Below are 12,819 nucleotides of genomic sequence, written 5' to 3'. Positions count from 1 at the left end.
TAGCCTTTAAATGTAAGGCTAATTGTGTGGAAGTCTGTTGACTTTTAGTTAATTAGTTAGTTAATTTTATCCATCTTGAAGAAAAATGTTCCCACTTTTAGCACCGCCGAGTGAAAGATTCTTACACCCAAATCTAGAATAAACGTATTGTTAGGCTACTGTTATTATTGTCATAATTTATTAATATGATTGTATGACTGCGTTTAAGACAAATATCTATATAAGTTACAAGAAAATTAAAACGTACAAATAACAATGGAACTGAAAAAACATTTGACCCTTAATATCGATAAAAATTTTGTACAATATACATATCGCTAAAAACTATGTAATCAGTCCAAACCTTTTACAGAAATATACAAGCTACGTTTTACAGTGAAATCTATAAGAAATCATGAAAGGTATTTAGCAGTCTAACTGTGAGGGGTACGTCTTCATTTTTAAAATCCAACAGGATGACAGTATATTTGTGATTTTAGCTTTTCAATCAGTCTCCGTTTAAAATCTAGTGTATATATAAATAATTCCATCTTCTTAATGGTGTTTTGACGCTCATCCTCACAATAAAAGATTTGATACCTTTTGGCATTTGGCAATCCTCGTGTCGCTTGCAGCCTTGTCACTTCTCCCTCCAGAAAGGAGACAAGGATTTCAAAGCGCAACCACTGTTCGCATGGTCTTTTTTTTTTTTTTTTGAGCAGAGTGTACAGATCATCTGCATCCACCTGTCATTTTGTTATTGTGTCATTGTCTGTTCCGGTGTCACCACGTCCTGCCATAAAGCAGAGCAGAGCAGGGCAATGCCGCTCCATATTCGGAACCAGAAGAGTTCAGGTGTGACAGGCCGGATACCTGGGTTTGAAGAGATGGAGGGCTGGCAGCATGTTGGCCCAGATCTGGGGACTGGCCGGCGCTGCCTACCTGCTGACTTTGATGCTGGCCCATTGAAGAACTGTTATTGGACATAATCATGACGTTTCCTCCCTGGTGATGGTGGTTTTGTACACCGGTGTTGGGTGTATGGCTGCTGCCTTGGCATGGCTTTCCGTCTTTCACCAACACTGGCACGGCCACCCGCCTTGGAGACTGTTGCTGCTGCTGACAGGAGCCATTGTCTTGTTGCATTTGCTGCTGAGACACTTTGTCCTTGGCCTGCCTTTTCATTTTATATCGGTGGTTTTGAAACCAAATTTTAACTTGAGTTGGAGTCAAGTGAATCATGCTGGCCAGATGTTCCCTTTCCGGCGCGGAGAGGTACTTCTGCTGCTTGAACCGTCGCTCGAGCTCGTACACCTGCGCCTGGGAGAAGAGTACCCGTCTCTTCCTGCGAGGTGTGCTGGTCAGCGGACCCATGCTTTTACCAACATCCGCCAAAGAACCCAGAGTGCCCATACTGCCCATATTCATACCAGACGAGGAACCCATGAAACGAGAGACTGAGAAAAAAAGAAAAAGAACAACACATAAAACCCAACAGTCTGATTTAGCATTGCAATTTAACTGCAAGCAGTACAATAATTCCTACTAATAATGACCACAAAAAAACAAAACAAAATAATAATAATAAATAATAATAATAATACAAACTTAATAGCTCAGTGAGCTATTAACAGCACAGTAAAAAGAGCAAATATTGCGATTGTGCACTATTACGCAATCGCATCTTAACCGCAGTTCTAGTATGTCCAAAACTGGGAACAGTAGACTGTTCCCAGCTTTGGACATACACTAGAGCTTCGGTTAAGAGTCTGTTTATTGATACAGTTTGTTTGGGTTTAGATAAAGCACCTGGCACGTTTAAAGTGTGGTTGGCTTAACATATTTCCCCTTAATACTGCCAAAAGCCCCATTTTCAAACTATAAACAGCTACAACCAAAATTACAATTCAAAATTGTACATTTCATAGCTGACATGTTTAATACACTCAGTATATTTTAAAATATTTGTATAAAAATCCACAAACAGTTCTTGCAAATACAACTCGGTCTCACGTACTTGTTGAGAAGCGTGGGTCCGGATTCGTCCCGTACCAGCTGGTGGCCGTCGTGCTGCCTCTCATCCCGTCTTGATAGGCCGGCAGGTCGCTCATGTTGCCCAAATTCCCGTTACAGTAGCCCCCCATGGCTGAGTGTGACAGCTGGGAAACTCCAGCTGCAGTCATGTGGTAGGCAGCGGGTACTGTTCCATTGTGGCCCATGTGGTGCTGCTGCATCGCCGCTTGCGTGACTTGGGGTTGTCTGTACGATGCAAGTGGAGCCCCCAAGTTGTTCCCCTCCATACTCACTTTTTTGTAGCTCTCTTCAAGAGGACTTAAGATATCGGATACAGAAAAAGGAGTCGTATGCTTAGGGCTCATCGACATTGTTCTGTGTTGGAAAGGGAGAAATTAGAAGGCAAGGCAATCTCTCCTTCTTTTTTTTGGCCAGCTCCTCTGTTCCTGTTGTTTCACCGTCGCTGCAGCAGGATGGAAACGTATGAGTGTGCACTGGAGTCCGCCTTAATTGGTTTGAGTGGGAGCTCGAAGCTGACTTTCGTTTGTTTTAGCTCGGTGCCAGGTTTAAGGCTTCCATCAGAGGCGGGGCATCAGCAGCCAGGGCAACAATACAAAGCAGCGCTATCATCTGTGCACCCACGCACAATTTCTATTACGCGGTCTTCAGCTACCCATGCCATCCCCCAACCCCGAAAACATTTGCGCTTGTAACAACACCTGTGCGTAAATTTAATTCGTCCATAGTTCATTTTCCGCGCGAGGCTGTTTATTTCGCGGTGGTGCTTGCAAGAACGACAAGGAACACAGCAAAGGATGAAATATTGACAGTTGGAGTGATGTTTATAAGGGCCCCTTGATGTGAGAGCATATGCGGACTTCAGACTTTGAGAACCACTCAGTTTCTGAAAAAAGAAAAAAAACTTGAGTTGAACTACTGACTTTTAATGGCCACAAGAGGCTTCTGGTGATTGCAGGCGTGTTTGTATTATGCTCCATCGTACTCAAACATGCAAAGGGCACTTGCAACAACTCAGGAACACTGACTGACAAATAAATAAATACATATGAGCGTGTTAAGAGGCCAAGTAAATGATTAAGCCCGTTTCCGTTTGATTTTATTGGACATAGGCAGCGTGTCGTCCAAATTCCCATCCATGTACTCGGGCTCAGACACGCGGTACTGAAGAGAATGAACTCGGGAGGAGGAGAGGCTCTCAGGTAAATTTAACGACGCTGAAATAACCTGAGTAAGTCCTGAAGTAACTCCGTGTAAGTTCAATAATGCATCGCTTACCAGTGCGCCCCGACGCCCGATAGTTCTCCCTCAGTACAGCTGGACAGAAAAACAATTTTACAGAAATGTGAATGACTGGACAGTAGACTTTACAAAATCGACCAGATTAATTTTACAAATTAAGCAGACAATTTTAATTTTGTATATTCTTTATTGTTATTATTATTAGCTATTTCATCATATTTCTATTTTAACAAATATAAAAAAAATTGTTGCTATTTTCAAAACAACGCTAATCTTTTACTCTAATGTCTAACATTACAACTAATAATAGGATGCTATTGTTTGGGATGACATGTTTTCATTTTATTTTCGTCCTCCTAATATCGCAATTATATATAGGCTATGTGGATCTATCGTTCATTTACTCAGACAATAACACCCATTTATCGTATCAAATTTAAAACTGCCAATAGTTTGGGACACCAAGAGTTCATGTCTTTTGGTTAAACAAAACATGTAGATAAATCACAAGTGAGTGGGTAAGATTATCATACTGTAGACTTAGATATTTGGTTTAAACTTTCGTTTTTGTCAAGACCTGCGTTCATTGAGAGTCTATAAGCGCTGCAAGCTTCTAAACAAAATCGGCCAAAAAAAAAAAAAAAAAACTTAAACAGATTTAGATGAAAAAAATTGATCTTATGTTTTCAGCAATTAGGAATAACAGAGACTCTGTTTATGATTTAATATGTTTTTTTGTTTTGTTTTTTATATAGAGTTAAATAAACAACAGTGGCTAAATAAACAACTGTGTTTTTATCTTTTTAAAGATATCATGCTATCCATTTTCTGGATGTATAGAGACCAAAACAGCTCAACCTAAGTCCAAGAAATGCAAAAAATCAGTCGGGCCTGATTAAATAACTCCGAGTATAAAATCACGTTGTTAAAGCAGGAAATACAAATTTGCACTATTTTGCTTTTATGCTTTCTACCTGAATTCAAATGTTATAATTTTCGAAAATGGCATTTTTTCGCTATGTATTTCTTTGTTTCTTTGCGATCTTGTGGAACACTTAAAGTGTTTCAAATCTGAAATAACGAGCTGTCCTGAAGAGTAACAGGAACACACATTGGTCATCCTATACATAGGCCTAGCCTACCTAATAGTATATCCCTAATAAATCTGTCAAATTGCTCTTACGCCAAGATATTAAGAAGACCAAAAAAAAAAAAAAAAGATTCAGAATAACATAACAAACCATCTCTATTAGGATTAGCCGAAAACCTTTTGACACAGCGTCTTCTGGTGGTCACAGCATGAATATTTTCAAATGGCAAGACAAAAAGCACTATCAATAAAGCCAATCCAATGTGCAAAGTAAGTCTAATAGTTTTAATATAATGCCAACAACACATTCGTAACTTTTTACAGGATTATGAGAAACACTTTAGTTCTTTTCAAAATTACAAATGCTTTCATAATATCCAGCGAGCGTTCACATCTTTGGGCAGTGCTCAAGCTTAGTGAAAACGATCGTGATAGTCAGCTTGTCATTTCAGTGAAATGAAATAGCCTACGTGAACCTCCTTAAACAAGCAGACAACTGCGCATCTCTGTAGTTTGAAGTTAGCACAGGTGGGCGTAGTTTGTGCACCAGAGATGATAATCGCGCGTGCAATTATAACAATTAGTGTCAAAACTATGCAGCGTCCAACGTTGCTTTCAAGGTGTTCGGCATACTTGATCCAGTTTACAAAAGGCTCTCTTAATTATCTTAATCAGGCTCGCTGCTCTCTACTGGAGTACGGCTATCATGGTCAATTAACGGCAATTACTGGTACGATTTGTGTTGTTTTTAACATCTTTTTCTATTGACAAACCGGAGTTTTGTTCAGCGCTACCTGGGTGGCTTACGTTTTCAATATGCATATACATATATAGATGAAAATATGAAGTCAAATGCGTATTATATTAGGCTATATTATATTATATTATATTATATTATATTATATTATATTATAAATATTATATTATTATATTTGGCCTGTAGGCCTATATTATATTATAGCCTATATTTGGCTTATTTCTCCTAATGTGTTTTATTGAACGTTTGTTTACGGTGGGACGGGAGTGCTGTTGACGCTCTTCAGGTGCAGTAAATATTGACAGCAGAGCAGAGTACGCAAACTTTAGACTCCACGATGCTATTGTGACATCTAGTGGAGAGTAACAGTTTGTACAGAGAGCACTCATGGGAGAGAGGTGTGTGAGAATATTGGTTTCCTTCTGAGCCAAATCAGGGGTGCTTTTCCCGAAAGCATCGTTAGCCAAATGTTCAACTAGTTCAACGAGTCGGTGTTTCCCGAAACCAAAGTTCCGAAGAACATTGGAAAACAGCATCGCACAGTTCTGTGGTTGGAACTACAGCTCGACCTGTGGTTAGAAGCATAATTTCTTGTTTGCTTGACATGTGGACTTTATACATATAAAAAAAACCCAACAACAACAAGCTTTCAGTGAAATCTACAGATTCCAAGAACACAGGATGAGATGTTACTATCCTTTGTGCAAGCACTTCCAAGAGTTCATGAACAGTGAGCCTGATGAAACTTGGGGAGCGCATCGTCAGTAGTGTACCTTTGGTTCCTAGGGTGTTTCGACCTTTCACACTATACACCCTCCCCACAGGCGGCCAGCGATAGGGTGATCAATCCTACGCTTGCGTCCCATTCCCAATTAGTCATAGGAGTTGCCTTGTTGTTGATAGCCAACATCCCATGGGACTATGCATGGCAGGGGCGTCCTCCTCCCTGAGTCAAGCATTGTTGACCGCATACCTCAATTTTATTTCGAATAAATTCACGTCTTTTAGTTTGTCAAGAAATTTAAAGCCGTTTTCGAAGAGTGTACATGCGAATGTGTTCTAGTAGCCTATAGGCTATAGGCAAGAACAAGCCTATGATTGAATCTGGAAATAAAGCAAAATAACTGGGAAAAACGAGAATAGGTCCTCAGATGACATGTCCGTAATTTATAGCAAAACATCTAGCAATTATCTGATCTCAAACAGATTCATTAAAATAAGTTACTCCACCACCTGCGTGACATCATTAACCAACGCGGTTGAACAACAAATTTGCGACAGTAGGCTACACTGTAAAAAAATTGCTGTAGTTATGCAGCTGTTTGCCAGTAACTTACTGTAGATTTAAATTGATGTTATTTACTGGCAACAGTTTGTTCAAAGTTAAATGAACATTAAACATTAACAAGTCTTTGTCTTTACAGAATAAAACTATAAAATAACAATCTAATGCAAAGCATTCTGGGAACCAGAAATCTTCATCAACCTTTTTCTGTTTTTTTTTCCCTTCAGATTTTGGTTTCCCAGAATGCTTTGCATGAGGCTGTTATTTTAGTTTTATTCTGTAAAGATAAAGACTTGTTAATGTTTAATGTTCATTTAACTTTGAACAAAATGTTGCCAGTAAATAACATCAATTTAAAGGAGCTGTATGTAAGAAATGTATTTCAATTAATCATAAAATGGCCCTGATATGTCACTAGACATTAAGAAATCATGTTCATTTCAAATACTTATATCACTGACAACAGTAGTCTGGCCAGGATATTGTCATTTAAAAAGTGAAGTTGCAGCCCTCAACTGATGTTGATGTTGTCATGTTGTGTTTTGGCCTGAAGCACCACCCTCCACCTATCTACCAATCCCGAAGTCAGTAGTGTTTCGGCATCCGGGTAGCCAGCTCTGCTCTAGTAACCACAGCTGCAGCTACAAACGTTCCTGCTGGATCCTGCAGCCTATCTGGCAACCTTGAGTCAGGGGGGAGGGGGAGGGGATACACCGCTCTACTGGTGCTTTTCCACTGCATGGTACGGTACGGCTCGGTTCGGTACGGCACGCTTTGGCGCTTTTCCACTGCATGGCTCGCTTCGGCTCGCTTTAAATGGTACCACCTCTGTTGAGGTTCCAAGCGTACCGTACCGATACTAAAACACTGCAGATCACTGATTGGTCAGACAGAATCATCTCTACCAGCGTCATTGTATTTACAACACTAAACCCGCTAGATTTAATAGCCAGTAGACAACAGTCAACGCTGTAGCACCTGTTTTAAAAGATTTGCTTAAAAAAAAAAAAAGATTATAAATTTCAAAAAAAAGAAATGGCTGAATCGTGGTCAGTGGACGAGGTGCAGACGTTCCTCTCGTTGGTTGCCGAGGAGTGAATGGGGAAACACGGAATGAAAAATTCGCATGATGATGTCATGGTAGACGGCAACTATAACGATCAGTCCCACCCACTTTGAAGCGGTACTAACTGCAGTGGAAAAGCAAACGAGCTAAAGCGAGCCGAACCGTGCCGTACCGAGTCGAGTCGTACCATTCAGTGGCCACAATCTTACATACGGCTCCTTTAAATCTACAGTAAGTTACTGGCAAGCAGCTGCCAGTAATACTGTAATTTCTACAGATTTGTACAGTTTTGGGAAACAGTCGTGACTTGATTTCTTTAACGATACATCGATGATTGTAGGCTATATGGTATTTACTTAGCCTAAGGGGAACGCACCCCTGATCAGGCCCACCGGAAGCTGTGAACCTCAAGGTGGCAGAGTGGCACTGCGCAAAGCCAACACGGTGGACATCACATATGGATGATGTAACGCTATCCCTCCCTTGTTTCACTTTAGAGTTATTAAAAAGTAAAGTCTGACAGAGCAACTGGAGGCATAAAAACGCATTTGTAATTAAACATAAGATGGGGGGTGTGCATTTATGTGCATCAATGTGCATTTACTTTTAAATTGTAACATAGGCCTATTTAGGTATAGGTCTACGTTCAGCATTTACAGGATGATGCATCAGGCAATTTGTTATTATAGGAAATAAATAGAAACATTTGCAAAATTACTATTTTTTTTATTTTATTTTATTATTCAATTCAAAGAGCCCCCCCCCCATAAACTTAGAATATATATTAATTAATGAATTAATATTTATATATTTTTAAAGTGTCATTAATGCAAATGAAAAATAATTTTATTTGAAGATATGTCATAATAGCAAACTAAAGCTAAACTAGGTTTTAATGCAAGCAAAGATGTCTGGAATGTACATCTAATTAATGGGAATTCGGAATAATAACCCCATTAATTACAATAATTATCAAATTTAAAACTAATAACACTAGTAACAGCATACCACTTTGGGCCTTCTGTGCTTAATCATCTTACTAAGGGTCTAATTTGATCTTTTTACTTTAAAATAAAAAAAATAACTTTTACTCCACAAATCTAAAAACATTAATGTGTCCACAAATGCCTCATTAACAAATAGACACAAGCAACTTTTGATATTCAACATAATACAATGTCATAGTTCACTATTTCCAGAGACACAAAATTAGATCAATTAACCTCAAAACTGTTTCGACTAAAACTCACAAATGTTTATATTCAGATGAAAGGCCAGGGGGACATTTATAAATAATATTTTATCTGGTCTGCTCAATCAGTTTTTTGGTACACACATTTCAATGTAACAGTTGTATATGATTTTAATTTCTTTTAGTGTATTAAGATAGAGTAAAATGTTTACTCAAATTACGCGATTTATTTCAGTAGGCCCTACTTAAGAGAAAAACACAACTTCATTAGAGTAATTGTTGAGTTTTACTATGTTACTACCAAGTTGTTGTGGCCAAGTCTCGCCATAAACCAGGGAAGACCTCTAAAAGCCTGTCTTTGTCACTCCCCAAACCCAACGACTTTTAAAACTCCATTGTCTTGTTAAAGCCCATAAATTTGTCACCCGGGACTGATTAAACATCACGAGAATTGAGACACTGCGGATTTTGTCTAGGTCCCTTTGGAAGCCACACAATGGTCCTTTCAGAGGACGACACAAAAAAGTGTTTTAGGGAAGATGTAGCGAAGAGAGCGCTGCGGTCAGTCCCCTCCATATGTAGAACAAGGTGGCCCGAGAGAGGGGACAAAAGACCAGGTGACAAGGATGATACTAACTGGGTCGCTGAATTAATTGGGACAAGCTCGGGATTGAGAAAGCACGAGAAAGCACGCCTCTTTCATTAATGTTACTTACAACAATGATCACCCTCTTTTAAAATATGGAGGAGGCCGTGAGTTGCTTGAACTTTCTAAAGTCTCAGTGCAATTTGTCACAAACCGCTGCTGTTCTTTTTTGCTGCTGTATGTTGAGGAATCATTTTTAAGAACTTTACGATTTTATAATTTAGTCACCACTCAAATCAAATCAACGCTTAAAACAAACAAAAGTGCTTGTACGCGGTATATGCCTAGGCCTATAAATAAATGCGCAAATCCCAGAATCACACAAGAATCAAAATCCATTGTGCATCTTATATTTCTTCCTCAGTGTTTACTGTTGAGTCTTAAATAAGGGTTCTTTCTTTAAGCTGGTTATTTGCTCTGTTGGGTGAAAGTGGACGTCTTAACATTACAAAAGCACTCACCTCTTGCTGTGCGCTAATTCTCGTACTCTTTTCAGTTCAATCTGAGATCTTTTATACAAACACTATCTAACAATAGCGGGGATTAACAGAAAGGTGAACGAATTATACTAAACAAATAACAAACAATAAATGTGGAATATATTTTATACATTTTAAAATCTTTATGATTAAAAGGAGTGATTTCATGCTGAAAGAATATTTAATATGCTCTGTATAAACACAATTTGTATGGAAAATTCAAACAGAAGTAGGCTATACACTGCTAAAAAAAATGTTTTTATTCTCAGTTTTTGTTTTGTAATACATAGAAGAATAAAGAACGAAAACGTGTAACATTTTAAGATGATGCCATTTCATCCAAATCATAACTACACTGTTCACTGTATAAAACATATATTTTTTTCTCACTGATATATAAACTTTTGGTTTAAAACAAATACAAACTGTTCAAAAATACACTATCTAAGCAATTATACACATCATCAATTAACAATTTGCAAAACGCAACTGGCCAAAACAAAACTAAATAAATCACATAATATGTGCAAACAGCATTTATTTATTAATTTTATATCAACGCTGAAAGTTTCTACTTTAATAGACCTAAGACTGACTTTATGTAATTAAAAACAACTTGAATGAACTTGAATCCATGCTCTGTCCTGTGGGGTAAGTCTCGAAATAGTTCGTGTGGTTAGTTCAAGTGAGTCTCACCAAACACAAAAGTGGTGACGGGAGGCCGCTGTGTTGGGAAAGTGCTGGTATGTGGGGAAAAGCGCAAAGGGCGTCTGCTGCTGTAAAGACTGGAAACCTTGAACGCTGAAGGATGAGGATGGGACTGTTGGTGGAACGATGCATCTTCCCTTTTCTGCATCGATTGAGCAGTTCTGATACGGTTTGCCATCTCGGACCAAAATGGGCACCACGACCCTGCGCAAAACCGGAGGCTGATTGAGGTCCTGAGCGCACTCTATCCGCGCTCTCTTCATTTTGTATCTGTGGTTTTGGAACCAGATCTTGATCTGCGTGGGCGTGAGACGGAGCAGGTGCGCGAGCTGCTCTCGTTCTGGAGCGGACAGGTACCGCTGCTGACGAAAGCGTCTCTCCAGTTCATAAGTCTGAGCCTTGGAGAATAACACGCGTCGCTTCTTCCTCTTTTCATGGTCTGTATCCACTGAAAGCACATCTTGGCCCGTGGAGTCTGGTGAAGCCTCAAGGTTGCTCTCGTCTGATGCTAAAAAAAAAAAAAAAAAAAAAACGATTAGCCTTTATTTATCTCTGGGGAGGGGGGGAAACATGTGTGGTAACACGTATAACTAACACTAATTAATAGGACATGAAAAAAAAGGATGTAGGTTTGAAACATTTTCTTAAAATTGATTTGGAATTTTTTTTTTTTTAAGAAACTTACATATATGTCCTCTGTCGTTTTCAGTCCAAGACGAGTAAGGTGAGACGGAAAACGTGTCCACTGGAGAATGGTGCGCGATGCTTTCGGAGTCGTTTTCTGGCAAATCCAAAATACTTCTCACAGTGAAACTGAACTTGTTCGAAATAGCCATCTGTAGCGCTGGAGTGCTGTTAGTTCCAGGACTGGTTCTCGGTGTGAAAGAGCTATCCTCAGTCGCAGTGCTGAAGTGATGTGTGCGTTTTCAAGACGCGCATCCAAGTGACAATGTGTACACTGATGTCGCGGTGTTTATATAAACAGCACTTGCTGGCTGCTTTCAGGCCTCTCCTACTTATGGGTTCTAAGTACCTCAATGACTCGTGTACTTAAATCCCTGTAATGGTAGGTGTGAACTCGGCAAAGAATAGCCCGTTACTTTCACAATGATGGAGGGTAACACTCTTCATCATTACTGATTCGTCCGAATTCGTGAAAAGTGGGAAACAGATAATGGTAATTGTTGAGGCTGAATCACGTCTTGGGTGGCAAGTGACAACAAGAGCCCTCCCTTCTTTCCCCCGCTCAAATAACATATCGGATATTTGCATACAAAGTGATCCATTAGCGTCCAGAGTTGGTTTTCCTAATTCGTTTATTGGGGTAATGTCGTTTATTGCAGGTGTTATTGCACAAACGCGGGTTAAATCTAGGGTGATATTTCATGGTAATTCATGAAATCTATATATTCTTGGGCTCATGGAAAAATAGCCTGCCCTTTGTGTACTGTAAGAAGCACAAAAATGTCTCCATCAAGTAGATTTTTGAGATATGAAATTAAAAACCTAGCTGTTTATGTTTTAAAGTTGCACCTACTCAACGTTACACTGCAATTTTCTTATTTATGAATATTTAACTTAACAGGTTATTTCTTCCTAGAAATCCGAGATAACCACAGGAATAAAGAACTTCCAAAAAAGATCCAGACATCAAGGAAACAGTAATATGTCGTTATGGTCACTTGCTTACTCCTTCACCTCACCAGTAAGTGCACGAGGCATCACTGGGTTCGGATGATTCCTGAGAGAGCGCGCTCTGGATGACTGCAGAGACCCTCCCAAACAGAGTGGGTATCCGTTCTCGTCTAGTCGTCCTGGGTGGTCGGCCGAAAAAAGGAACACAAATACATGCCAACCAGCGACCAGGAACAAAAGAGGGAAATGTAGCCCCGCGTCCGAGACCCGTTGGAAGCATTTGTTCCAGTCAAGATTTTGCATTTGTTCAGTCCTGAAATAATGCTTGATTGACGCCCCCGCACAATGTCCTTTAACTTTCTCGAATAAATCCGAGCTTGTTTCATGTTGTCATGGTTTTGAATAGGGATGAACGGGATCTTGGCAACTATCTACTGCTACACGTCTAGCTGCTTACGTCTAAACTGAATTATTAGTTATGCGTTTCCAAACGGAATTAAAAGACTTTTCGTTTCCATCAAATTTCAAGTTGTCTCCTGATTAATCAAAGTCTTTAAAAAAAATAGATTTAATTTTATTTAATAAAAAAAAAACTAAACTTTACGAATGAATATATATATATATATATATATATATATATATATATATATATATATATATATATAAAGGTTTTATATAGGCTAATGATTATTTTCGTTGTATCAGGTTT

The 12,819-nt window shown here is 39.1% G+C and overlaps 2 protein-coding genes across 2 annotated transcripts; both read right to left on the bottom strand.

The window, feature by feature from the left end:
- Positions 1–645: 645 nt before the first annotated feature.
- nkx2.1 (NK2 homeobox 1) lies at positions 646–3,307 on the bottom strand. Its single transcript, XM_084097287.1, has 2 exons — positions 1,997–3,307; positions 646–1,436 (listed from the first exon to the last, which is right to left on the bottom strand). Exons 1-2 carry the CDS (start codon positions 2,361–2,363, stop codon positions 763–765), a joined length of 1,041 nt encoding a protein of 346 aa, XP_083953413.1. The 5' UTR covers positions 2,364–3,307; the 3' UTR covers positions 646–762.
- Positions 3,308–10,365: 7,058 nt separating this feature from the next.
- On the bottom strand, positions 10,366–11,311 carry nkx2.9 (NK2 transcription factor related, locus 9; the record flags this gene model as incomplete). Its single annotated transcript, XM_084096003.1, has 2 exons — positions 10,366–10,983; positions 11,161–11,311. 2 exons carry the CDS (start codon positions 11,309–11,311, stop codon positions 10,460–10,462), a joined length of 675 nt encoding a protein of 224 aa, XP_083952129.1. The 3' UTR covers positions 10,366–10,459.
- Positions 11,312–12,819: the final 1,508 nt, after the last annotated feature.

Source organism: Abramis brama (genome assembly GCF_963993115.1).
Source record: "Abramis brama genome assembly, chromosome: 21".
In the NCBI taxonomy this organism is placed as follows: Eukaryota; Metazoa; Chordata; class Actinopteri; order Cypriniformes; family Leuciscidae; genus Abramis; species Abramis brama.
The sequence above is the reverse complement of the archived record's forward strand: the minus strand, read 5'-3'. Positions and strand labels throughout refer to the sequence as shown.

Coding starts and splice junctions, on each gene's coding strand:
- nkx2.1 (XM_084097287.1), bottom strand. CDS start 2,363: ATGTCGATGAGCCCTAAGCATACGACTCCTTTTTCTGTATCCGATATC. Junction 1,437..1,996: donor GGACCCACGCTTCTCAACAA/GTACGTGAGACC, acceptor TTTTTTTCTCAG/TCTCTCGTTTCATGGGTTCC.